The 25,075-nt window shown below is 38.8% G+C and overlaps 1 protein-coding gene across 2 annotated transcripts; it reads right to left on the bottom strand.

The window, feature by feature from the left end:
• Positions 1-5,620: 5,620 nt before the first annotated feature.
• On the bottom strand, positions 5,621-24,383 carry nxph2a (neurexophilin 2a). Of its 2 annotated transcripts, none has more exons than XM_042425499.1 (3): positions 23,747-24,383; positions 23,495-23,644; positions 5,621-7,058 (listed from the first exon to the last, which is right to left on the bottom strand). In XM_042425499.1, exons 2-3 carry the CDS (start codon positions 23,537-23,539, stop codon positions 6,312-6,314), a joined length of 792 nt encoding a protein of 263 aa, XP_042281433.1. In that variant the 5' UTR covers positions 23,540-23,644; positions 23,747-24,383; the 3' UTR covers positions 5,621-6,311. The 2 variants fall into 2 exon arrangements, 1 of the variants encoding a protein (XP_042281433.1); XR_006098671.1 differs by lacking the exon at positions 5,621-7,058 and adding an exon at positions 17,939-18,177.
• Between the last annotated feature and the right edge of the window lie 692 nt (positions 24,384-25,075).

Genomic DNA, 25,075 nt, shown 5'->3' with positions numbered 1-25,075 from the left:
AAGGTGGTCCACTGTGATAATCAAAAGTAAATGTGCACTGCATTAGCAAAGTAACATCAATAACGCTGAACCCTGTATAATACATGAAAGACATTTTTCCTTTTGTTTCATGTGTGAATGCTCGGTACAATCTCTAATTAAAGTGCACAAGGCCACTCTTCCCTGCTGGAACAGAGACGTCTTCACCGACAGCTCGCTGATCCTCGTACGCCCCTCTCAGCACAGGAAAAGCCCTGATGCCATCTCTGCTTTAGGATGCCTCTCCAACCTTTTATCTTCCTCTTTTGCTTTCCTCTACTAACTGTGACGCTTAAAAGAGAAGATACCTGCAGTGGCATCGTCACTATCAAAAATTTGTTCAGTCATTTGGATTGTAGGAAATGAGATTGTTAAAGAAGCAGTGGACAATGACACTGCGGACCTGAACTTCAAACACTTGAATATGAATATGGGTTCACCAAGTTTATTGTTAAAAGGTTTACATAAAATACCCTTGTCTTATACTTCAGGCCTAAATAAAGCAGGGCTGCAGTAGTGCTTTCACTTGAGTAATGACACGTCTGTTTGCCTAAACTAAAATTTGGTGTCTGGTCAGCATCGTTTCCACATGAGGAAATGACAGATTAAGACTAAAGAAACAGTTCGTGTGGTGCTCAGTGCATCCCAGGCAGTATTTTGTGATAAACTCTTAGATGCTTTTCTAACAACTGTGCTTTCCCCAGACTCGTCCACTTAACTGTGTAGTTTCCTTTGTTTTGTTTTTACCAGAAAGCGTTTTCACAAACCCAGTTAAAGGTCATGAACTTGTCAAATCCAGCTGTGGAATACACATCAGCTCTAGACGGAGAAAGCATTTGTAGACTCAGAGCCTTTGCAGTTAAGAGAAAAAAGAATTCATGAACATATGAAAACACAACATGTCTTGTTGCTGTGTTACATTCTGGTCTGTAGAGGCGGCAGCAAGTGAAAAAATTATGTGTGAATGTGTGATCGTAGACTGTTAGTCTAAAGTGTTAATCAAGAAGCAACAAAAGGTGTTAAAACCGTAACAATCATCAAAAAAAAATATTCCCCAAAAGTAAATCCAAATTTTCGTCTTGGTGAATTTGATGTAAACATAATCAAATGATTGGTGTTAATTGTAAGATCAGTGTATGACTGGGGCAATTACCTAACAAACTGGGAATCATTTATTATTTGGGTGTCTTTAATTATCAGTATTCACACCATGAAAAGTGATATTTCCCAAGGATTTGGATGTGTGCAGCAGGAAAGCCTGGTGTGACTTGATGCCTTAGGAGTGGGTGCCTCACCCTGATCAGATAAGAGTAATGGAAGCGAATGAAAAGACCCCTGTCCCTGATGGCCACTGCAAAATGGATGTGCTCCCTGAGGTGTACCTCTGGTATCATCCACGCCTGTGGACACAGATTTATTGGCCATTAAAAAGCTACACTGAAATGTACCTCTTAAAATGGTGTGTTTATCCTGTTGAGAAGTCCTTATAGGAATGAAATGAGACAACTGTGAGCACTGACAGACGCGAGCTGACTCAGTATGACAATATGCTGCGCCAAGTTCAAATAAGGTTTAATGCCATAAAAACCTAAATTGATCTTTACAATTTCATTTTAACAAAATGACCCCCTATGAAATCAAATATTCCAAAATGAACATTTGTACTTACAGTATACACACAGCAGTGTTCTTATTCCTATTTTACAGGGGAAACTGTTTAAACAAGATTAAGCAAGCAGGAAATCAATATAGGTACAATCTGCAAGGATTACAAAAATGGAAATCAAAGCAATCTAACTATAAGCAATAAATATGACATCTATCTACATGATATTGCTTAACAAACACCAAAAATAAGGAACAGTATACTCATTGATATATTTCTCTGGAAAAAAATAGAATAAATTGACATTGTTTACTCTGAAGCAATAAGTAAACACGTTTAGTTTTAGGGTTACACATTAATACACAGCATTTGCACAAAGGAGTAGAACTAAAACATCAACATAGATCAACTCAGATTTAGTTATTTCCTTATCATACACCTCTCTTTGTGTATATAATTTGACAGGATCATTTACAGCTGATGGGGAAAGACATCAGAGATACAGAAAATAAAGGAACAATGACAGAAATGACTGCCTTGTGTTTAGTCATTGCCACATGCCCTAGCCTAAAAACCCCAAATGTATGCAATCATCTCCACTCATGGCATTTAATGTGTGATGGTTTTTAACACAACCTTTAAAGCTGTTGTGATTGCTAAGTCAAAGTACATTACACCATTTACTACGAGACTGGATGTTATCCAATTTTACACAGAAGCCAGTCAACTAAAGCCTGCTGTACAATTGGGAAATGTTTGACATTTTAAAATTTAGTCCCACTTCTCATTGAAATTCCAGACAGATTCTGTATTTTCACTTTTTTTCCCCCTTTTCTTTTTTTCTTTTGGTTTCTTCACTCTTGATCTTGGGTAAATGAAATTTCCCAGGCTAATTAAAGCCTATTAAAGACAGGTAATGTCAGGGCTGGTGGCGGGACCATGACAAAGTGCTGATAATTGTCTGCCAGCCTCGCTAAATCCACCTGTCCTGCAATTATCGCTTTCCCCCCCACCTCTCCTGACACATTAATCCACTGTGGGGCCCTGTTCGCCAGGCTGATGCCTCAAAGTGCATCCTGCAAACACAGATGTTGGATTTCAGACTAGTTTAGCAACACATACGTTATGATGATTGTAGCAAGAAAACCAACATATTTTAGGAAGCGAACAAGGCAGGAGCCAGGTTATGCATGGATGGGTACCTACATACGTATGTGTAATGATAAACGATTATGCTCTCTGCTTGCTTTTAGAGTTTGATTTCTTGGATCCATTTATTTTCTCATGGGCACTTAATATTAAGCTCAATCAATCAATTCACTTTATTTCAGCACCAAAAAGAGAAAGATAAAAGAGATTAAAGATTGGTTGTAAGGCCATATTAATAATTCAGAGCTACTTGAAAAAATACCCATTGATCAAACGTATCTGAAAGAATAGTCCTTGTCCTGCCTGTGTTCTGTTAACAGATACAAATGGATGTTAACTCTACTTCGAGGCAATGAACAGATTATTTTGATTAATTAGTTAAAATGTAGCCATGTTTCAAGTGGGAAATATATAATTTTATGCCCTGTTGAATAACAATTCAAATGTCTTGGTATTGTCACTATTAACATGACTGAAAATTGTGTTATATTTCATCCCATAATAGACAGTTTAACCCTTGTGCCTCACTAGGGACATTTTTGGCTTTTTAATTTGCGATTTTTCAATCATTTTGGCTGTGTTAATGCATACGGCATAAATTTTGACAAGGGTGTGGATTTTGATTAAAATTTTGGTTCAACCTCAGCTCCTATAATAAGACTATAATGAAATGTGTAGCCAAAATAAAGACACTCGGACCCTTATGGACAAAAATGTCCCCAATTAAACCCATGTAAACTGTAATCTTTGACCCCTCAGCCTTTCAGCATAAAATCATGCATTCTATTACATAAGGCTTTCAATCTAGAGCTGACCTGGCTTCAAAATTGTAGTTTTTACTATTTTCCACCAGAGTTAACCATTTTCTCATGTTTGCCCTATGGGATAAATACATGCTATTTTCCTGGTTTCCACTAGGGGCATTGCTGCTATATTATGGAGCACTGAGGTCAATGTAGCAAATGTACGCAAGTAAAATGATGTGTGTGTGTGTTGATATGGATTTCAGAGAGTGGTGTGTGTGTTTGGAGCAGCCACTGAAGGTCACAATTCCCCCCTCCCTGTCTCTCTCCTTCAAAAACTAGCTTTTAAAGGTTAAAGTTCTGAAACTGAATTAATATTTGATAGTGATAATTAGGGCTGAAGCTGGTTAAAAAATTTTACTTGGTGAAAGTGGAAATTTACAGAGCTTCCCTGGGGTCAGCTGAGAAAAAAAAAAAAAAGATCCATGTGTAAATCCATGTACACGGTTTATAAACCATGCTCTCGGATTCATAATCCGTGCCCACGGATTCGTAGACTGTGTGCAATCCATGCGCGCAAACACTGCAGTGAAGCTCATTTTAAGTTGGATATTCGACAGAAATTCACACCAGATCCAGCAGCTTCTTCTTATTCAGTTTCACCCAGTGTTGGCAGTAAGAGGACGGTTAGCTCACCTCCAAGCACTTGCTCAAAACCAAGGGGAGGGGGGGTTCACATAGGGACCATCAATTAATATTTTTATGGAAAAATCATCTTTTTTTTCAATAGTCTCCATGTCATGTGGCCTTGTGACTCCAAATCAATACCAGATATTATTACTGCACTGGACAAATAAGACACACCTCTTTTTATTGGATTTTAGTGCTTCTTCTATTTTATATTGTAACAAATGTAGAACGGAACAGGTGAGAAGAAGCCAACATAGCAAAGTGGCTGTAGCAAACTTAACAACATGTTTTTACATTTTTGAGAAACACAATATAGGTATTTTGTTTATTGTTGGACAATTATGAAAATGAAACAACTAAATTTCAACAATGTGAGACAGGACTGTAGTAGCGTAACACAATTCAGTATTGATTTGGTGTCACTGGGTCACATGACATGGAAGCTATTGAAAATAAATGATGAATTTTCCTTCAAAATAACTGACAAATAAAATTGAAAATAACAATGGTTTTGTGTCATTCAAAACAGTAATTTATATAAAAGAGAAGAACCACTAAAATCCACTAAAAAGAGGTGTATCTTATCTGTCCAGTGTGGTTATACAATTTGGATTGATTTGGAGTCACTGGGTCACATGACATGGAAACTATTGAAAAAACTGCAATTATTTTCTATTCAAATATTTATGTAAGTAAATTAATTACACATTAGCAATCAAAATAGGTGTGCTACATGAGACCAATTTAGTAAAATTCTTTAATCATAATTTTCACTAATATAGGCAAGTCAGCACGAAAGTATAGGTGTTTTAGAGCGAGTGCTCGGAGGCGAGCTAACCGTCCTCTTACTGCCAACACTGCGTGAAACTGAGTAAGAAGAAGCCGCTGGATCCGGAGTGAATGTCTGTCGAATATCCAACTTAAAACTAACTTCATCACAGTGTCTGAGCACAGTTTACAAATCAGCGTGCACATATTATGAAAAGATCCATGTGTGCACTGACACTGCACAAAAAATAATAATGCATCAAAATCAATGTTGTTGCTAATCACTGACATATCCCAGACTGTGATAATCCAAAAAAGAATTTCAACATAGCAATTTTGTGTTTTTTTTTTTCCATTTAAAAATAGTCGCATCATGTCAAAAACTGGCATTTAAAGGGTTAAAATTCTGAAAATGAATGAATATTTAGTAGTTATAATCAGGACTGATGGTTAAAAAATTTAACTCAGTGAAAGTGGAAAATATTGATATATAGTATTTTTATAGCAGTTTTAGTAAGGGTACACTGCACAAAAAATAGAAATGCCCTAAAAATCAATGTTGTTGTTAATCACTGACATATCTCAGACTGTGGGGGGAAAATCCCCTTACATTTTTTTTTTTTTTGGGGGGGGGGGGTGCAACAAAAAAAACAGTGGCATTATGTAAACAAACTGGCATTTAAATGGCTAAAATTCTGAAAATGAATGAATGTTTGGTAGTGATGATCAGGACTCAAGTTGGTTGAAAGATTTAACTCAGTGAAAGTCGAAAATAATATTAATATATAATATTTTTATGCAAGTTTTTTGATGCAGACATTTTTTTCTCCTTTAACGACATCAGTGCAACTTTTTTAAAGTGAGGCACAAGGATTAAATGAGTTGAGGGAATAGTTTGACAATGTTAGCATCAATGCAGCACTGGCACAGAAGCCGGCGATGCGTTTCCAACTGGGAGGACTGCTTGCCTATGGTCTAGCCTTAAAGAAAACATCTGGACAACATGCTAATTACCGGTGGTTTACAGAGAACAGTGCTGTTGTGATGGGGAGGAGTTACCCAGGGTTGGTAGCTAGCTCTGAATCCCAAGTCAACCCCTTAAACCAAGTCCCTGAACACCTAACTATCTGAAGTGTTAGAGCTTTATACTTCTCTGCAGTATATACAAAGGTTTTGTAATAATGCACCAAATCCCTCCAGTGTGCACCCCATTATAAGTTGCACTTCCAGCAAATTGTCTCAGGTATTTAGGTGTTTTGGGACGAAGGGCTTAGAGGTTGACATTTACATTGTTTAAAGGTAAAACAAAAGGTTGATGCATACTAACAACAGCTAGGTCATCCTGTGGAGGAATACGGTGTGTCACTATGGTAGTTGTAGTCAGGGCATACCTTCTGCACCAGTTTATAGTCTACACTGTAAAAGGCTATATAGATGCATATGACTTTGAAGGGCTTTGAACACAGCCAGGACACGTGGCTCTGCGTCTGCTCCTGATAGCACACCTTGGATGGGTCAAAGCTGCACAGGGTAGTCTTCTTGTTGCGGTCCGTCTTCTCATACTCAATGCGACAGTTGAATGATTTGGTGTCTTTGGTCTCCAGTGTGGACTGCTGGGCGATCTCAAACTCCACCACCTTGGAGGGCGGCACCAGGCTGACCGACACGTTCCCTAGGCCCGTGGAGTTGTGGCGGAAGTAAACGCTAAAAGTGCCATTCCCGTGGTCCACGATCTTCCCTGTGATCAGCAGGTTTAGCTTGACAGTCTTGATGTTGGAGTGGAAATCCCCCCACCCGAACATCTTTTTGAACTTGCCAGTCTTGACGATGGGCCTGCGTTTAGTTCTGGCCTGTGCACCCTGAACATCTGTCTGGTTAGATAACCAGTCCCAGAAGTCCTCCATGTTCTGTAAATATGTCACTTCCCTCATGTTGCTCTTGAACCCCGGGGAGCCCCTGGCAAACAAACGCAGGGGGTTGAGGATCTGTGGACTCGCCCCCGTGGGAGAAATCTTCTGTTCGTTAACTCTGTCCCCCCACTCGATGAGCTCTGTGGCTCCTCCACGCACTTTCCTGCATGTGACCTTCAGAGAAAATGGAGCAGAGGTAGACAGAAAAAGAGCATTACAGTTAGGTGACATAAAACCTTTTAAAGCTATTACTATGTAATGTAACATGATGATTATGCAACCTATACCGAAGTGTTTTAGAGTTGTTCTACAAACACTACATTTCTGGTTGGTCTTTCCAAGGAAAAAACCCACTGGTGCACAGACAGAAATGTATTTGATGTTTCCAGTTTGCTAAGAAAATGTTAAAAAAGCATGATGTAGTTTTAGACTGGCAGTGATATCTTTCACAGACATGAAATCTTAAATTTTGGCGATTGCACTGTAAAAATGCTACAGCAGCACTTCAAGGAAAGAAAACAAGCACTTCAGCTCTAAAATTGGAGAGAAAAAAACCCACAATGAGCATGGAGCACCCGCTTGTCACACAAGTTAAGATTTACTTTAGGAAACGCTGAACTACAGAAAAGGTACCCATGGGAAAAATGTTTGGTAAACTAAAGCTTTACAAAAAGAACTTCAAACAGATGCTGAAGGAGTGCTCAGTAATTGGAAGTATGACATTTTATTGAGAATATACAAAAAGCCACTTGATTTCTTGGCATAATGACATTTCTTGAATTACTCAAGTTGCCGTCTTAAAAGTGCTGTTCTTTTAAAAAAAATGTTTTAAAAAGTGGGTCAAACAAAAATATTCCTTATTCACCACTAAAGAGCAAGGGTTGTCAAATGGATTTTATATGTATGCCCATCATTGAGACATCTGTCTACAAGATACTGAATACAAGAAGGTATGACATTGAGCGTCTAACTGCAAAAACACCAAAATATGTGAGAACAAATAGCAATGATTGATGGTTATAATTGCTTAAATGCATATATTAATGTTTAGTTTTACAAATACATATTTAAAACATTGCAAATAGCAATGCAAAGCATGCAATAAAACTGTTCCCAGACATTTGTAGCACAAAATATGGTAAAAATAAATAAATAAATAAATAAAAATAAATAACTGAATAAAAATATGAAATTCATAACACAGTATAAGGGAATGATTCTGGATGCATGCACCCCAGCTGGGATCACATTTGCATTAAGCTTCTAATATTTTAGAACGACTTGTCAGATTACATGACAATGAAAATCCCCTGGATTTAACATGTGAGCTGGTCCCAGATCACCAGGGCTATTCTTAGATATTCTATGCACATGAACTTTGACTTGTAATGGTTCCCAATGATAAAACACCCTTCTTGTATGGTAAAGTATGTGCTAAATGCTAATCCAGACGCAGCAATGAACTGTGATCCCTCCTTGTACCTCAAAGCCTTTTAGCTTCGGGAGCGATTCCTGGTCCACTTCAGATAAAGCTTTAATAATTCACGGCAATAAGCTTAGCTAGTTTTATTAGTAATTAGTAGTGCCGGCTTTCCCCAGGCCCGGTTGTAGGGATCACTGAGAGAAGCAGATGTTGAAAGCACCGAGCAGCGGCTGTTTGAATTCTCACTGAGCTGCGGCGCGCTACTTCCAGACTAATTATAATTTTGCTGTAAGCCTAACTGAAGCACATGTGTACAAAGCTAACAAACTAGGTCTGTCTGCTACAATTTGTTTTGCCACAACATTACACCCCTCACATTCCTATAAACCTTTCATTTGGCCATGTGAAAGCGTACATGTAAATGTATATGAAATGCTGCGCAACTGTCTATCTTACAATTAGAACTTTTCTTTACTATGCTTCCTATGTCCTAGACAGTAGTGACACCTTAATGAAGCAAATAGGACATAATGGCTCAGCTATCTGGATATATAATGTGAAATCAATGTGTCTCCCACGGACAGTGAGCCTGGCCCATCTATCGGCCCTCACAATGCTTAATTGAGACAGTTGCTCCCCATAAACACGGATGAATGAGGCAACACTGCAATAATGTCCCTCTGTGTAGCTCATCATATCCACAGTCATTTAATCAACTAATTCCAGTGGCAGTGCTTCCTCACTGATACTGCCACTTAGTAATACCTCGCGTGAGCTCCGCTGTTAATTTGATATGTCTCTTACAACATCACAATAACACGCTATGCTGAACATAAAACCTGTGTGACTGTGGACTCCCAAAAGGATCATTTATTCACCGCTGTGAACGAGCAAAACGTGGCACTCATCCTCTCACCAGCCTGAGCTGTTATATCTGTTACTGATTGGGTGTCGTGCTGCGCAGCTTCAGAGGTGAAACCAAATTTTGTCTTTTAGTGTAAATCTCAGGTGAGCTTTGTATAGGATGATTATAATGGAAATGAGAGAGGAGTTTAAGTATGATGAGCAACTGGGGAAATTGCTGTGACAACGAGAGGATCAGGAGAGGGATATCTAATACTTAAATGCCCCGAGAGAGATGAAGCACTGGGAACTTGAAAGCTTGCACTGAGACATAGGCTTTGGTTTCTTTCTCTCTCGCTGTCTCCCTGCACACACTAACACACCTCGTTCATTTAGGCGAATGTGGTGCCTCTTAAAAAGAGACTAAAGGAATCCGAGTTTCTGTACAACAAGACGCTGTAGAAAAAAATGAGGCAAGGTCTCATGAAGGAGAATCTACAAAAGCTTAATTAAGATTTGTTAATCGGTGCTGCTGTGCTAGAGGCATTTCAGGGCGACTTGAAACAAGACATTATTATGATAATAACTGCAGACTTATGGAGCTGAAAACACCAGACCTCATTTCAGCAGCACCAGGCAAAGAAGTGACTAGTGGCAAACATCGCTGATACCTGTCTGTGTGGTTTAGCTTCTACCTTTTCCTGTTCATCCTAAACAAAACCACAGAGTCATGCATGAACCTTATACCCATCTGCAAAGATATTACAGCTATACCACAGCAGTAAAAGCTATACATGTCTTATAAAAGAGTAGTAGAGAGTAGTGATACAGCAGTAAACATACTATAAATCTACTATAACTATAAATCATGTCAGTAATGTTAATGGAGATCCACATATGTATCCACATAAAAACTGCTTTCATACTGAATGCATATATTTTTAGTATCTTCAATATCTGCAGTATTTTTTCATGCTATTATGCATACAGTATTCCCCTTTAGACCTGAAATCTTTCTCTCTCTCTCTCTCTCTCTCTCTCTGTCTAATGACTAATAAATACAGATTTATTACACGTATTAATCATCATCATTTTGCATCACCACTGACAGTTGGAGTGTCGTATTTACAAATCTCAAAATATTGCACTGTGAGATTTATTACAAAAAAGTGATGTGTGTGTTATGGACATTGTGGGAATTTTTGAACCCAGTACATAGTTTACAAATTTTACACTTTCAGTAAAATTCAAACACTCAATGAAAATGGCAGAAAGTAGATGTAGTGCACTATTTGTCAAATAAGAACCAATTTTGGACATAAAATTCTCAACTTAAGTTCAAGTTATCATAAATATTTTATGGTTAGCTGTCAATTTTAAATATTAAATTCACTGACACATAAGTTTAGATCAATAAATATTCAGTATTTTTGGTCTAATCCAGCATTAGTAGTGTCGATACTATCGGTTGATTTTAGATGTTCAAAGATATATCAATACTGGCGTAAATATCAGCCAATAAATGAGAAGTAATTTCTGTTTGAAGTCATTTACATACATAGTTTGTGCACCAGAGAGGAAGTTTGGTTTTCAATTGTAAAATGCCCCTTTCAGTACATATCTTGGTCACAATTCTTTAATAATCAAATTTAAGGAATCACGTTTTTGGTTTTGCATTCATGTTAAAAAATTAACATTGGCTGATATATTGTAAAATTGTTTAGACTCTCAAAAAATCTGCCTAAAAGAGTGTCTGGACTCTATATCACGAATTTGTATCATTGGTATAGATGTCAGCATCAAAGGCGGGAAAACTGAATTTTTCTAGTTCATGCTTAAAGTGCACACACCTAAGTACATTTTTACCTCTTTATGAACCTTGGGTGTGGAATGAATTGCAGATATTGTTACTTCAGCTGTGCTCTCTTTTCTTTTAGTCTTTTCACAAACTGCCTTGAAGAAAACCTGTTGGTGTGAACAGGATTTTAGGCTGTACGTTCCCCATATTAAAGAATATTTGCTTTTTGTTTTCATGTGTATATTCTACATGTATTTCTATGTAGGTGTCAGTATGAAATACATTTTATGTGCAAATTTTCTGTTTTTACTGCCATCTCGCCTAAGACCAGGAAAAGAGATTTGTATCTAAAGGACCTTCCTCTCTAAATAAGGGATAAATTAGTAGGTAAAATGTAAGTAGGTCACAGATGTTCTCCACAGTGCATCTACTAAACCACTTTGAGTATTGTACAATTATCATTTGTAAAGGTTCTACCCCTATGGCACATGTACTGTATGTGTGATTTTGTGTCAATCAATACTATCCAGAGGTATTAATGAAACTTAAATACTGACAGTGGCCTGAGCAGCAACCTGCCACACACTAAGTCAGGATGAATCAGCCTCGACGTTCATCTGTAATGAGCATTATGGAACTGGCTGCCTGCTTGTCCCGTGGGTAGACATATCTTTTAGAGGCCTGACATAAAGGTAATTGCCACAGTGACCAGAACTAGCCTCTAGAAAGTTATTAAGAAGCCAGTGACATCTGGCTTCTGGATCATCTGAAGAGATGCCGTTAAAATGCATTTTCAGTGAGCAGCCGGCGACATTGTACTCGGCCGTGATGGGCTTTGGGCCGCAGGCAAGGCTACAGTGTTGTTTTGATGGCAGCGATGGAATCTGATGGAATCTCTCTCAACCTGGCACAGTTGACAATGTGGCCCGCCACTCGTGAGCTGATATCTGCTTTTCTGTTTCTTATTGTCCCTTTTTTTTTTTTTTTTGTATTGAGAGCTTCTGCATAGTGTCCATTGCCAAGTTCCTTGTTTCAGTGAGCTAAAATAATCTGTTTTTTAGTTTTCCATAGTTGATTTTTTTCCAGCACATAAGGTTGGAATATGCGTCTGGGGAAAATTGGTTTCAGGCATCTTTCTCACAATAAACAAAATGGGCAATTAACCTGCTCATCAGTGCACGCAGAGTAGCTCCAATGATGCACTCCACTGTTCTTCATGGATTTATCTGTGCAAATTGACCTCACTTTGGTGGTGCAATTCATTTCTCTGCTAATTTTCTGTGTCTGAAGCTTCATTAACTTGATGTGCTTCTACGTAGTAAAAATCTGGACCTCCCATGGAAATTACACCGGCTTCACCACTACCTTTCGTAATACTCTCCCAGTACTATTGCAACACAACACCTGCTGTATTAAAGATGCACAGCCCGTGCTGCTAGTGTTAGACCACAGATTGTGGTGGAGCTAGATGGACTGCAGCCTCTTGCTTTCAAGCATCCAACATGACAAGCAGCTCCACTCGCATTAAAACCATTGTCAGCCTACAATCCCCTGCCCCACATCCTTCCCCAGCCATCTTCCTCCTGATGTTATAGGGCATATCATTTGTAATGATTCACACCCAGAGCCAGTTCCAAGAGAGAAGGCCCTGGAGGCGCTTAGGCAGCCCAGAGTGAGAGTCTACACGCTGCTGAAGAATAGATTGCTGCTCTGATCGCTGGAACAGCCTCACGCTCCAAAGCCATCACTTTTAATCAGAGGCTGTCCAGGGAAACACATGGCAGGTGCTTCAGCACTGTGGTGGATCGCAACAGCAAATCCACACCGGGGGCACCTTACCAATCACGGATGGCTACCGTTAGTGTGTGTGGGTGCATGTGACATACCTCCACTCCTATAGTATAATCCTTAAGGCCATTACTACCTGACCTCTGTCAGAATGAGACAGCCTCTACTATCTTAAGACTCAAGATGTTATAGATCCAATATTTAATTTGTGGATTATGTCATCTTCTACATACTAGATATATTATCATCTGATACTTGATATAACTTCATTTTCATTTAGCAGACACATTTTTTAATATGTTGATAAGTTGAATGATAATGTCTTATAAATATTTAGAGCAGCTAGTATCTAATGGATGTTCTTATAATCACATTTGGGGCCTAATAAGAATAAGACCTCCAAAAGCCTCAAAAACTCATCACTCATCAGGTGATGTATGTATGTTTACACCAGACCAGCTTCTAACTGTCTAAACATGCTGTGCAGGTGAGAGGAGAGGGTATGACAAGCTCCAAAAAAAGTGATGCTGATGTTTTCATCACAGTAATCCCAGTGGTATCACCAGTGCTTTATCTCATCCCTTCACCTCTTTTACTGTTGACAGATGTGCTGAAAAAAACCTGAAGAGTGTCACATCATTGCCATGAAACATAATACGTAACAAGGGAGCTGACGCTATCTACTGTAGATGCTCAGGTGGAGAGAGGGGGAGGCATCCATTATTAGAATGATTGACATTAAAAACACAAAGCTGTGAACATCAAACTTCACTGAACTTATGGTGTAAGAGCACACAGTGAATAATAATTGTGTAAATTCATTTTTTTTTTTTTATTCACACTAAATGTGCGGTGAAAACTGTGACCAAAATGATGGAAAAGTAAGAAGCACATGGCTGTACAGGTTGAATTAATGTGCTCGTGCGGCCACTTTTTCAGTTGGTTCATTGTTATTCAGAGCTGAATTTTCCTTCAGCACCACAAAAGTACAGAGTGTTCAAATGAGTAGTCAGTCGTCATGAGATAATTATGAATGCCGAAGAACTCAGGGGTTGCATCACTAGCTCTAACTCCATCAATCCAAACAGAAAACATAAACCAAGCCTTAGGGCTCTGAGGTGTGTAAGGTATTATTTAGTTTCAACAATATTGCCTGGTGATGAGTTTGAATGTTTTATAACCCAAGTCAAGTGCTCATGTCAGCAAGCATACGTGTTGCAGAGGTGTCCATGAGCAAGACACTGTATCCCTAACAGCTCCAGTGCTGTTGATCTGACACTGTCCTCAACATTTGACCTCTCTTGTGAAGGACAATAAGCTTTGATAGAGAGCAAGAACCCTGAATCATGCCTACTTTCCAAGAAATTATAGCTATGCACACCACTATGTAGAGTTCTCAATAAAGAGTCTTTCCCATACAAGTCCTATTTTATTCTCTGTGTTGCATCAGCATCTCTCATATTAAAAAAAATTGACTACTGTATGTTTGGGAGGTGTTTTCGCACACATGTTGTGGCAAAATATTATCTGACTGCTCATTATGTCACTCTGGGCTGCTTGCATCCTATGATTAGCATAAATTAGAGGAAATAACCCTCCTTTGGCTAGCATAAATCATATTATGTGACTTATTAGTCATGTTTATAGTGTCAGTGTTTTTCTTTTTCTTGCTAAGTCACACAGGCTTCTCTATTTTCCCTCCTGCCAGCAACTGACACTGACTGAAGCAATGCCTTACCTCACCTTTTTTTGAGCTTCAACAAACATACACTGGTAATGGTGTTTGTATGAATCCCATAACTTCATAGTGAAGTCCTCAGTGTCATCAAAGAACATTTCCCTACAAGAAGTAAAACACTTAACTACAGAAATCACACACAGTTATCTCTACTGCAGTATGGAAGCTGCAAACACAGAATTGTAGAAACATGCTTCAGTGTTTTGTTAATAAACAGAACAGATTACAGGAAATTATACCACAGTTAGCTCCGACCTTAATGACAGTTTGTTTGGATTCTAATCCTGATATACAGTAGCACTCCCAGACCTTTCAAAGTATCACATTAACTTAAATGCCTGATCTTTTATATCTGTAACTTAGCAGCTAGTACAAAGTCTGTTTTCTGCTGGGAAAAGAATAAACAAAAATGGTTTTGTCAGATCTACTGACAACACAAATGTACTAAACTTAGAATTTCCTTTCTGTGTCATAACATAGAGCTGGTTGGAGGCAATCAGACACCAAAATGTAACATTGCAAGGAAGCCAGATTTGTAAACACATTTTCACATGAGCAGTTGTACACCTGATGCACACAGCACAGTACTCCTGTATTATTGCTTTAATATTAAAGACAGATTGCTTCTACTCACTCTCAGGCAGCAGGAATTGAAGGGTTATTGTAGAAGCATTTTATTTTTAATCATTACTTAAGCTCATAAGTTAGTACAGTCATATTTGTGTTTAAAATAAAAATCACTGCAATTCAGGACTTTTAATAAGTAACAGCAGCAATATCATGCTGTAAAAACACTCCATTACAAGTGAAAATTCTGCTTTTAATTAATATACAGAATGGCTCCTGTCAGAGTTATATTATATATTGTATTATTGTATTATTGGATGTGTATTAGTAACGCATCAACATATAAAAAAGCATTTTAATGTTGTACAGTAGCTGGCCTACCGGCAGCTAACACTAACTTTTTTATATACTGTTGGGTATATATATATATATATATATATACATACATACATATACATACATACATATATATATATACATATATATATATATATTATATCATATTTTACTTACATTTCTATTGAAAATCTTGATCTACAAAGTAGTTAGTAAGCTTAGTTTGCAGACAAATGTAATGAAGTAAAAAGTACAATATTAGCTTAGCTCATAGTGTAGTGGCTGCAATACAGTATAAAATGCTCAAGTGACATACATATACTTCAAATTTGTACTTGAGTAAATGTATTTAATTTACACTCCATGACTGTTTTCAGCTGTTTAAAGCAAGAAAACCTGCAGCATCTACGTAATAGTGGCAAAAATTCAAGGATACAACTGAATTTATATTGACAAGCATCAGTGACTCTGACAAAATAGTAAATCAACAGATCAAGGAAGAAGGTTTATCATTTTGTCCATATTTACTATGGATTCAAATGCTCTCCTCACATCAATAAAATCTATAAAAATCCAAATTGTATAGCTGCATGAATTTACAGCCTGTAACAATTTAAAATAATGTGCCTCCTGTCAGTTTGTGAATTAACTGCAGGAGATCATTGTAATTTTATTTTCACCTGGCGGTGGCAAGCCTCGAGGGTGAAAGTTGGATATCGGTGGTGTGGGTAATTTAAATGCAGCGATGATGCCTGATGTTCAGAAAGTGTTAACAGTGATCCCACTAGGAGAGAAGGAGAGAGCGTGGAGGCGCTGGGACGAGAGCCTCCAGGTAATCTGGATACTTGTGTTATCTCAGCACCTGCCACATGTGACAGCAGCAAAGCCCTGAACACTTCACTTTTAGGCAGGCGTTACCTTTCAACGCATCATCAGTTTCATAATCCCCTTACGTGGTCAAAGCGCCAACTCTTGTGCAGGCTCCTGACACCTGCAGCACACCTCCGTGCGCCTGATAGCAGGGATTCAGGAAGATAATTCTATGAAACACGCTGGACTCAGTGTAATTATCATTCTCTTCACCAATTTTAAACACCTTCTACTGTGTACAACAATAGCAAACGTGCTTGTAAAACTCCTCACCTAATACTTAAGAAGGCATGGCATGTTAATACTTCAGGGTTCCCGTTTTAGTTTTGTCACTTCCCCTCAAGAAAACATAATCTAAGCTGAGCTTTCTTTTTTTTTCTTTTCTTTTTTTTTTTCATGTGTGACAACTTCAGTTTTGTTTTTTCCTCTCTTCAAATGCATGCTGTGAATGATTCGGGTGTTTTATTCAAAATGTTTTTGCTTGATTTGCTCAAACGTACGTCCACTGAATTTGACAGAGCAAATGTTTCTGTTCTCAAAGCAGATTGTGCCGCGGCTGATTTCACAGAAACAGCTCCCTTTGAAGAAGAAACAGGAGTAGAAACAACGTTGCTTCCTTTTTCTCTGAACAGCTCTGAAGACAGGTACTTCACAAGAAATATACAAAGACAGAGGGGAGCTGACAGTGCTTTGTTAGGGCTGGAAATGACAAGCTGAAAAGAAAGGCCTCAAAGCCCAGACGCAGAGGAGGAAATGCAAAACTGAGAATAATCAGAAAGGAGATTTACTGTACTTACTCTAAAGCTGTCACACCTTGCTTTTTACAGGAAAGCAACGCAGTTTTAATTAAAGAGGTCAATCATTTTCCCAAGCGCTGACTTGTAGTGTGATTGCCTTCTCCAAGTACCAAACCAGGTGGTAATTAGGAACTTCAGAGTGTTTGGGAAATATGAAAGTCTTCAAAGGCAAAAACTTTACTACTGTGCCTAGCTAGAGTCATGGTTTTATGTGATTACGCAGCTTATCATGGTTTGGTAGTTCTGACATGAAGGAGAAGTCATGGCTGTACAGCAACAAGACAACTATGTGGTTTTCAATACTGGATTGTTATACAAACATTTTTTTAAAAAGTGACACCACGATTCCTCAGATGATTTAGACAAAATACCTGCTTTATATGAACTGTTGTCTACATTTTGTTTTGTTGCAGCACAGCATTGAAAGGCAATGCAGACAGTAAAAAAGTTGAAGTTGTGCATCAGAGGATGCTGGATCTTCCTGACCCTGCAGAGCGATAATGACAATGCTATAAGATAGCGGAGCCTCCAGCTAACACCGCCTCAGGCTGCACATCGCCCATAAAAATTCATAGCTGTGGACCAGATAGATCAGGAAACTCAACATCAGAGGCGTTGTTAGGCTCTTGAAACATTGGGGGCTTAGCCCAGCCCAGAAATCTTAAGATTTTCAGCTGATAATTGCACCATTATTTATAAGTTATTTTAGAGTAAAATGAATATAAGATGTGAGACAATGTGTTCTTCCAAAAGGTTCCGGTCAGTTGTGTAGGCTGGCGACATGAAATCAAAATAAACAAAATGAGTGCAGTCTGAGTTCTCATTCAACTTTGTTATTGTTATTTTTATTTTCAGCAGCAGCAGTAAAACTAAGAAAAAATAAGAGCCTTGACGTTGATGAAGCAGTCATATGCTCGATCATATGTTGCCAGTTCTGGTCCACTTCTGCTTCTGTTGTGTGACAAATGCTCCTTTTGAACTGTGATTTGTGATTTGAACTGACAAATTGTGTTAACTCTGTGTCTTAGCTGTCTATCTGATTTTCTCCTCTTCTTCACCTCTCCAGTAGCTCTTCTGGTGTCTCATCTGTCTGTCACACTCCTCATCTCTTCTGTTCTCTCCTCTTTACTGTCCTGCTCATTAAAAGGATGCAATCAGCATATGCCAACCAAAATCTAACCAAGTCTCTCATTTTTTGATGTGATAATTAGATCATAAACACGTTATTTACCAATGTATTTTATACAGAGACTTGACCAATGATTTGAGCACACCTACCAATATCAGATTATACAAAAGCAAATCATTATTGCACTGTTCCATCACAGTGAGTGCAGGCTAGCAAGACCAGTGGCACACTGGTGTGCCTTGGGAGCTGGCCAGGTGTGCCTTGGAATTAGTCTTATTTTTGATGACTTACATACAGTAGCTATAATCATATGTAAAAGTGTGCCTTGGAGATACTTGTTTTCGTAAATGGTGTGCCTTGTGACAAAAATCTTTGAGAGGAGCCCTCCTCTTCACCAACCTGAGCTTGTGGATGAGGCAATGGCACTCTCACGTCCTGACTCATCTGCTGCTACAGCAACAGGAGATAACTCTTCCTCCACCTCCTCTAGCCTCGCCTGCGCCTCGTTGCCTTCATCCTTTTTCTTTTTGAAAAAGCCTCTTACTCTATATCCATAGCCTTCAAGTCTTGCCTTAGTGAATTAGCTGGCTAGCTACCACCAGATGCCAACAAATGACAAGCCTTGTAACTGGAGCGCGTTCTCTCGCTCTATCTCTCTCTCTCTTTCGCGCTCACACAAAATGCACGCATGTGTAGTGTGAAGTCGATCTGCTGCTTGAATGAAACACAGAGGACCCAAACATATTTGCATTTTTGATCAATGATATCACATTATTTTCAATGGCTTTAATGCATGATTGGAATGACAGATGAATAGGACCAGCACTATTTTTTCTAATTCTTATTTTTGTAAAATTATATATTTATATATATATATTCATAAAACATTCAGGGCTGTAGCCTCAGATGCCCAGGCCTAATGACGGCTCTACTCAACATCATATTAAACATAATGGATCCTGCACCAGAGCCACCAGAATGGGTGCGACTTGCTCTGAGAGAGCTGCTCAGCACCTCGCTTCATCCCGAAAACCTCACATCACAGGAGGAGCTGAGGAAAAGTAATCGTGCTGCTCATAATTGTTTGACTTAAGTCTTTAATGGTCCATCCAGCAACCAGATGAGCGTTATTGTCAATGCAAAGGGCAATTGTGTCACACCTATCAATCACTTGGAACTTCATTCTCTTCATTTTAGGACCTTTATCATGGATTGATTGCTGGTACGCACACAATTATGATTGATGATTGAAAAAGGAATAGGTTGCGGGGCTCAATACAGTCAATACAACCTGTAGTGGCTGCGAGATACATTTGAGGGATTTAACCCGCAGAAATGACAACCTTTCCTTTGGAGGTCTGAGACAACATACAGGCTGAGGACTGCAAATGCCACAGACAGTATTGTTTATGAGGGATTATCTAGTCAAGCCTTCTGGCTAGAAAGATTGTGACCCCAATATGAGCACAGATACACATCAGCACCATGTAAGCTCCAAAATGATTCCTGGAAGGCAGCACATGCATACAAGGCCCCTTCACTCTGTCAATCCATGTTTAATCACTTCCACAGAAATTTTCTACTGGTCTGCCTGCCATTTTCTCTCATATTTTTCTCGCTCCCCACCCAATTTCTCTGGTGGCTTTTTGAAGACTTAAGTTCCACTCTTTTTTTCTCTCTTTCTTACAAGGCAAATCCTGGGAGAGGTTGATGTGAAGACCAGGCAGAGCAGGGATGTGAAGAATATAAACACATTTTTTTATTGTCCAGAGGGAAAGGGGGGGTGCAGGGGTTGGGTAGTGGGGTCTGTAAAAGAGACTAGGACCTTATCACAGCCCAGCAGCTCTGTAATTCGCCGCCATGATAAAGTGGCGGCGCGGAAAACCTTACAAGGCTGGCACAATCCAAAGACGGATTAGGTTTTTCTGACATAAGCTTCCTGAAAAACTAATCAATCAGCCCATGCAGTATTATCAGAAGCGTGAGATTAAAGAGCTGCTCCTAATCCCCCCACTGTACATTTTATTACACTTCCCAGTGTTAGTTGCCTTTAAATATACAATAAATAAATAATAAAACCAAACCTAATTGAGCATGGGGAAGGGGAAAAGGGTTAAAGAGCCCTCAGAGAGGGAATTTATGTAGAATTTATGTTTTGTTATGAAGACAGGGATAAAACTGTTGTCCTTGCCAGAGCCCTTTTTGACTTTGAATAGAGCCTCACTGTCTCGATCCAGCACTGCAGAGAAAAAAAGTGGGGAAAAAATCCTTTGGCACATTTTTACAACAATATTAGCAGCTAAAATTGAACCGAACCGAATTCAAATTCTCACTTGTTGTAATGATTTCCCACTTTCACTGACAGATGAACAGATAAATAATCGAGTAACTAGATGTTAATAAAGAAATAAATAACTGCTCAAATTAAATGCTAAATCCTGTGAGAAATCACTTGTAATCCTCTAAATCAGTACACATCAAAGTTGGGGATGAACTCCAAGCATGTAGCGGATCCAGGGGACAAGACATGTTCAGCTTACTAGTAACGAGCTCAGCTTTGTCTCTTTAATGCGTCACACCCTTCTATCAAAATGCCTTGCTCAGTCTGACCCCGGGCGGCGTTACGGTAACAGAGGGGGTAGCTATACATTTAACACCACCACTGATCCTTTTGGTATGGGCCACATAGATGCTTTGTCATGGCATGATATTACCAAAGAGCCATAGGATACGAAGGCATAATAGACTTTGTCAACATCTCCTCACACTTAATCCCGAGAAGCATTGAAAAACCCACTGCATGCAATCTGTGGACTAAAGGCAGGGCAGGACAGGCAGAGGGAAGATGGCAGAGAGCAGAGCTCTCAAGTATGTTTTATCTTCATCTACATTGTTCTGCTGTCATTGCACAAAGGATGACTGCAGCAGATGTCATGGGGAAGAATGGGTTCTCCCAGGATGGCTTTGACCCTCTTATTTGTCCCTGGGGTATGGCACAGATGCTGGGGCCGGGGTTACATTTTCACTGTTTGATTCATGTTCTGAGTGTTTCTGTATGTGTGTGTGTGTGACTAAAAGAGTAAGAAGAAGAAAAGTCTTTGTGTTTTGGTGTGTCATTTGCATGATTTGGCCACACGCATGAAAGATTGAAGAATGCTACAGACGCTGACCCTTTGCTTAAAACAATAAACATGTTTCCTTCATATTACAGGGTATCTTGGTGACTCAGTTGGCTGAGATGCATGCTGTGACACTATATGATGCCCGGGTTGAAATCTGGCCTTGCAATTTTATCGCATGTCACACACAACCACATCTGTCCAGCGCCTCTTCATACTAAACTATCCTATGGATCAGTTACTGTAAGAAAAAAAAGAAAGAAAGAAAGAAAAAGAAGAAAAAAAGGAAGGTTGTTCGTAGCTCAAGAAGTTTTGGTACATATTTCACGCTTTCACTGAGCTTTGGCCTGGTATTTAAACATTTTTTCTCTGCAGAGGGTGGGCGAGTATTGATAAGGACCAATGTGTCCCAAGTCAGAGAGTTGTGGGTCTGCTGGGAGGGAAACCAGTGAGGCATATGAAGAGAGCCTCCCCAGGGAAGCAGCCTTGTTCTCTGGAGGCAGGGCTCCCAGTAGACACAAGGCTGATTACAACAGCATCCAGAGCAGCCAGCACCACTTTGCCGCTACATCTGCACAGTTCAAGGCTATCTTTAAAAAATCCCTCTTTGAGGATGGTACAGATGTGAAGAACTTCTTCAATCACATGGCATTTTCTGTTCAGATGTGATCACGGCAAGAGCCCTTAAAGCTAGGATGATCACTATAAAAACCACACTGTATTCAGCTACCTATAGAGGACAACATCAGCGGCTGCTGGGGAAAAAAAAAAAGCGGGCAAAGACCTTTGTATTTCCCCAAAGCTTTTGATAAGTCTTTGGAGAGCTTATTCCTGCAATCAAAACAGAATTAGACTAGGGAAAGATTATGTCCAGAAGCTTAAGACAATCAATTTCTGGTAAATATTAAATAATTTCACAAGGACTTGTGATTTCATCACACTGTATAAGTTATCAAGGAGCAACAGCATAAGCTTTTGTAAACCTGTGCAATTTTCACTTATTGTTCACAGCTGTCTTTTTTTAAAAACTCCGGCCTAGTTTTTAGTACGGCTGTGTCGGGTGTTCAACACAGAGGTTGAACCTTGTTCAAGCCTATAAGCAAAATTTATTAAAATGATTGATTACCAGAAATATCCATGTGATATAGCTGAATAAATGAAGAGGCATGCTGTATTTGTATGGCATTGTTGAGCCATAAGTGACAGAAGCAAGATCAAAAAGGCCATAATATAAAAGATAAAGACACCACAGTGGAAATAAAACATAAACTTTGCACGGTGGCACAGCAAGCAAATCAAACAAGCAAATACTAGTTTATATTCAGTGAATGGTTAATTGATTTTTTAATCTACATTAAATCCACTTTTCAATTAAGAATAATTGTTAATTCTGAACTATAATAAGCATTTTTCTCATATTAACTATGTAATGTAAATGGTTGTTTTATTGTTTAAATACACATTCAAGCATTTTTCTATAACTATAAATGTTTCTTTGGAAAAGTCACAATGCCAAACAGGAATAAAAAGTTCATTCAGATGCTATTAAGGAAATTAACTACATAGTGTATAATACATTATGGCTTTGGCAAAGTCACAATCTGTTCTGCAAAATTAAAGCAATTGGACAAAAAATTATTATTTTTGTTTCTACGATATGTTCTTAATAGGCTATATAAATAAATAAAACAACCATATATGTGGAGATGTTGAGGTTTCCTCTATTTTAAGAGATGTTAAAAATTCATGTTCATTAAGTCAGATGGTTTTTTACTGTAAAGCCTGCAGGTTCTGATGACACAAAAGTATATCCTTTGTAAAACTGAATGAGTTCATGTCAGCCAAACACATTTGCTGCTCATGTCTGTAAACTCTATCTTATGCCAGGAATTGATTTAATTGATATTTGATATTATGTGGTGATTGATACAGCTTATATCGCAGGAGCTATATGTTGCAGATCTACAGTAAATTGCATATTACTGGTAAAATATATAAATATAAATAATTTAAATATAAATATATAAAACTTTGTTTAGCTCATGTCTTTTAAGGGTCAACTGTTAATATTTAAAAATTTACATTTTAATAATTTAAAAAACATAAGAACAACCTTAAGCCAACTTTTTCTTTAAAGCCCTCTTGGCTACAGACATATTTTTACATTTCTGGCTGCGCTCATTCAGCCACCTCACGCCTCACCTGGTGCAGGAGGACAAAGAACAGGAATGTTTGCAGAGCTCTCATCTTCGATGACTTCTCGACTTATTCAAGATGAGCGGCGCTTAAATCCTCTCTGGAAGATTTGGATAGGGGCAGACGCACATGCCGCTGAAACATTGCTCTGATCACCTGCGAGAAAAGTCGAAAATGTCACGATTTAAATCTGAAAGGACCCCAAGGAAATGACATTTGAGTCTTATCTTCAAAAGATAATAATGAACTTTTTCTTACCGTTTTGCAAATGTAATACCTCACTTAGGCGGTTGGAATCATCCTTGTTCAATCCACTTTCGACAAAGTGTCCTAAAATCCTCGCAATCGTCTCCGTCTCTCGGGTTGTTGAGTGATTTTTTTTTTCCCTGAGCAGCTTGGACTCTTTGATTTCTCTACAAACAAGGTGAATCGGCTACATTCAGTGTTTCAGGTGAAACAACACTCCTAAGTTGCGAATCAAGCCAAACCGACATAAACTGTGAGGTATCTTTTCCCCTATTTAATCCCGAGTAATTGTATTAATATGATGTCGATGTCAGGTACAGCCAAATGAACCCGTATCCCACAGACAGAGCTGCAGTAAAGATACAGTTGCAGTCCGCTCGCTGTGCGCTCTCTTCAGCTCTACTTGATTTCAGTGCGCAAAATCCTATGCTGCGCGTCTGGAGATTCCAGGTTTGGCGCGCATCCGTGCAGAGTCAAACCAAAGATCTAGCTTTGAAGTCTTACTCTCTCCGTGCAGGAGACAAGTAAGAGTCTTGATGTCACTGTTATCAGGTTTTGTTCAGTTATACGTCCACGTTTTTAACCCTTTAAACGCGCAATGGCACTTGGGCAACGGAGAGTTTCACTGTGTTTTAGGCTACTAGGTTGATCAAAGAATAATCATGGACGTATAAGTTGCAAACCCAGAGTAAAAGTAGCCATACTCGACATCTTCTGAGATGTCCTTTGACGGTCTATATATATTTGTTATGTTTGACACAAAACATCTGTATTTTACTTTACAAAATGATGCCTTCATACATGAAAACACATATTGTCAGTGCTTTTGGAATCATGCTAGTGAAACACAAAGTTGTGTGTGATCTTTATTCATTTGAGAACCGGCTGACGCAGCACTCCTGACCACACGGAGCAGACAGCAAAAGGTCAAACGTTGTGCTGATTGTTTCCGAAGGCAATAGGTTTTTCTCCTGGACAAGACAAGAAGTATGTGGGGATCTATGTGACTTTGGCACCACCATGTGGTCACAGCCAACCATCTCACTTTCCAGAGAGGATTTTTCAGCTGCAGTGTGCAGATGACATCTGTTCATATTTCTGATTTATATCATCTGACTAGTTGCAAAACTAGTCAGTGCTTTCTCTTCATTTAAGCTTTAGCAGCTTTGTGACAACAGTCCAGTGACTGAAGGCAATGGAGTCACAATGAAATACAAGAAGAGCAGCTCAGAGCAAAATGTTGCTCATTACACAACAGAGGCCTTATCAATTCAGAGTGAGAGTATCGCCTTACTATTTTTTTTTCTTTTCTATGTCACAACAGACTTTGGGTTGATTGCA

This window comes from Thunnus maccoyii, chromosome 11 (genome assembly GCF_910596095.1).
Source record: "Thunnus maccoyii chromosome 11, fThuMac1.1, whole genome shotgun sequence".
NCBI lineage: Eukaryota > Metazoa > Chordata > Actinopteri > Scombriformes > Scombridae > Thunnus > Thunnus maccoyii.
This window is presented reverse-complemented; position numbering and strand designations above follow the sequence as displayed.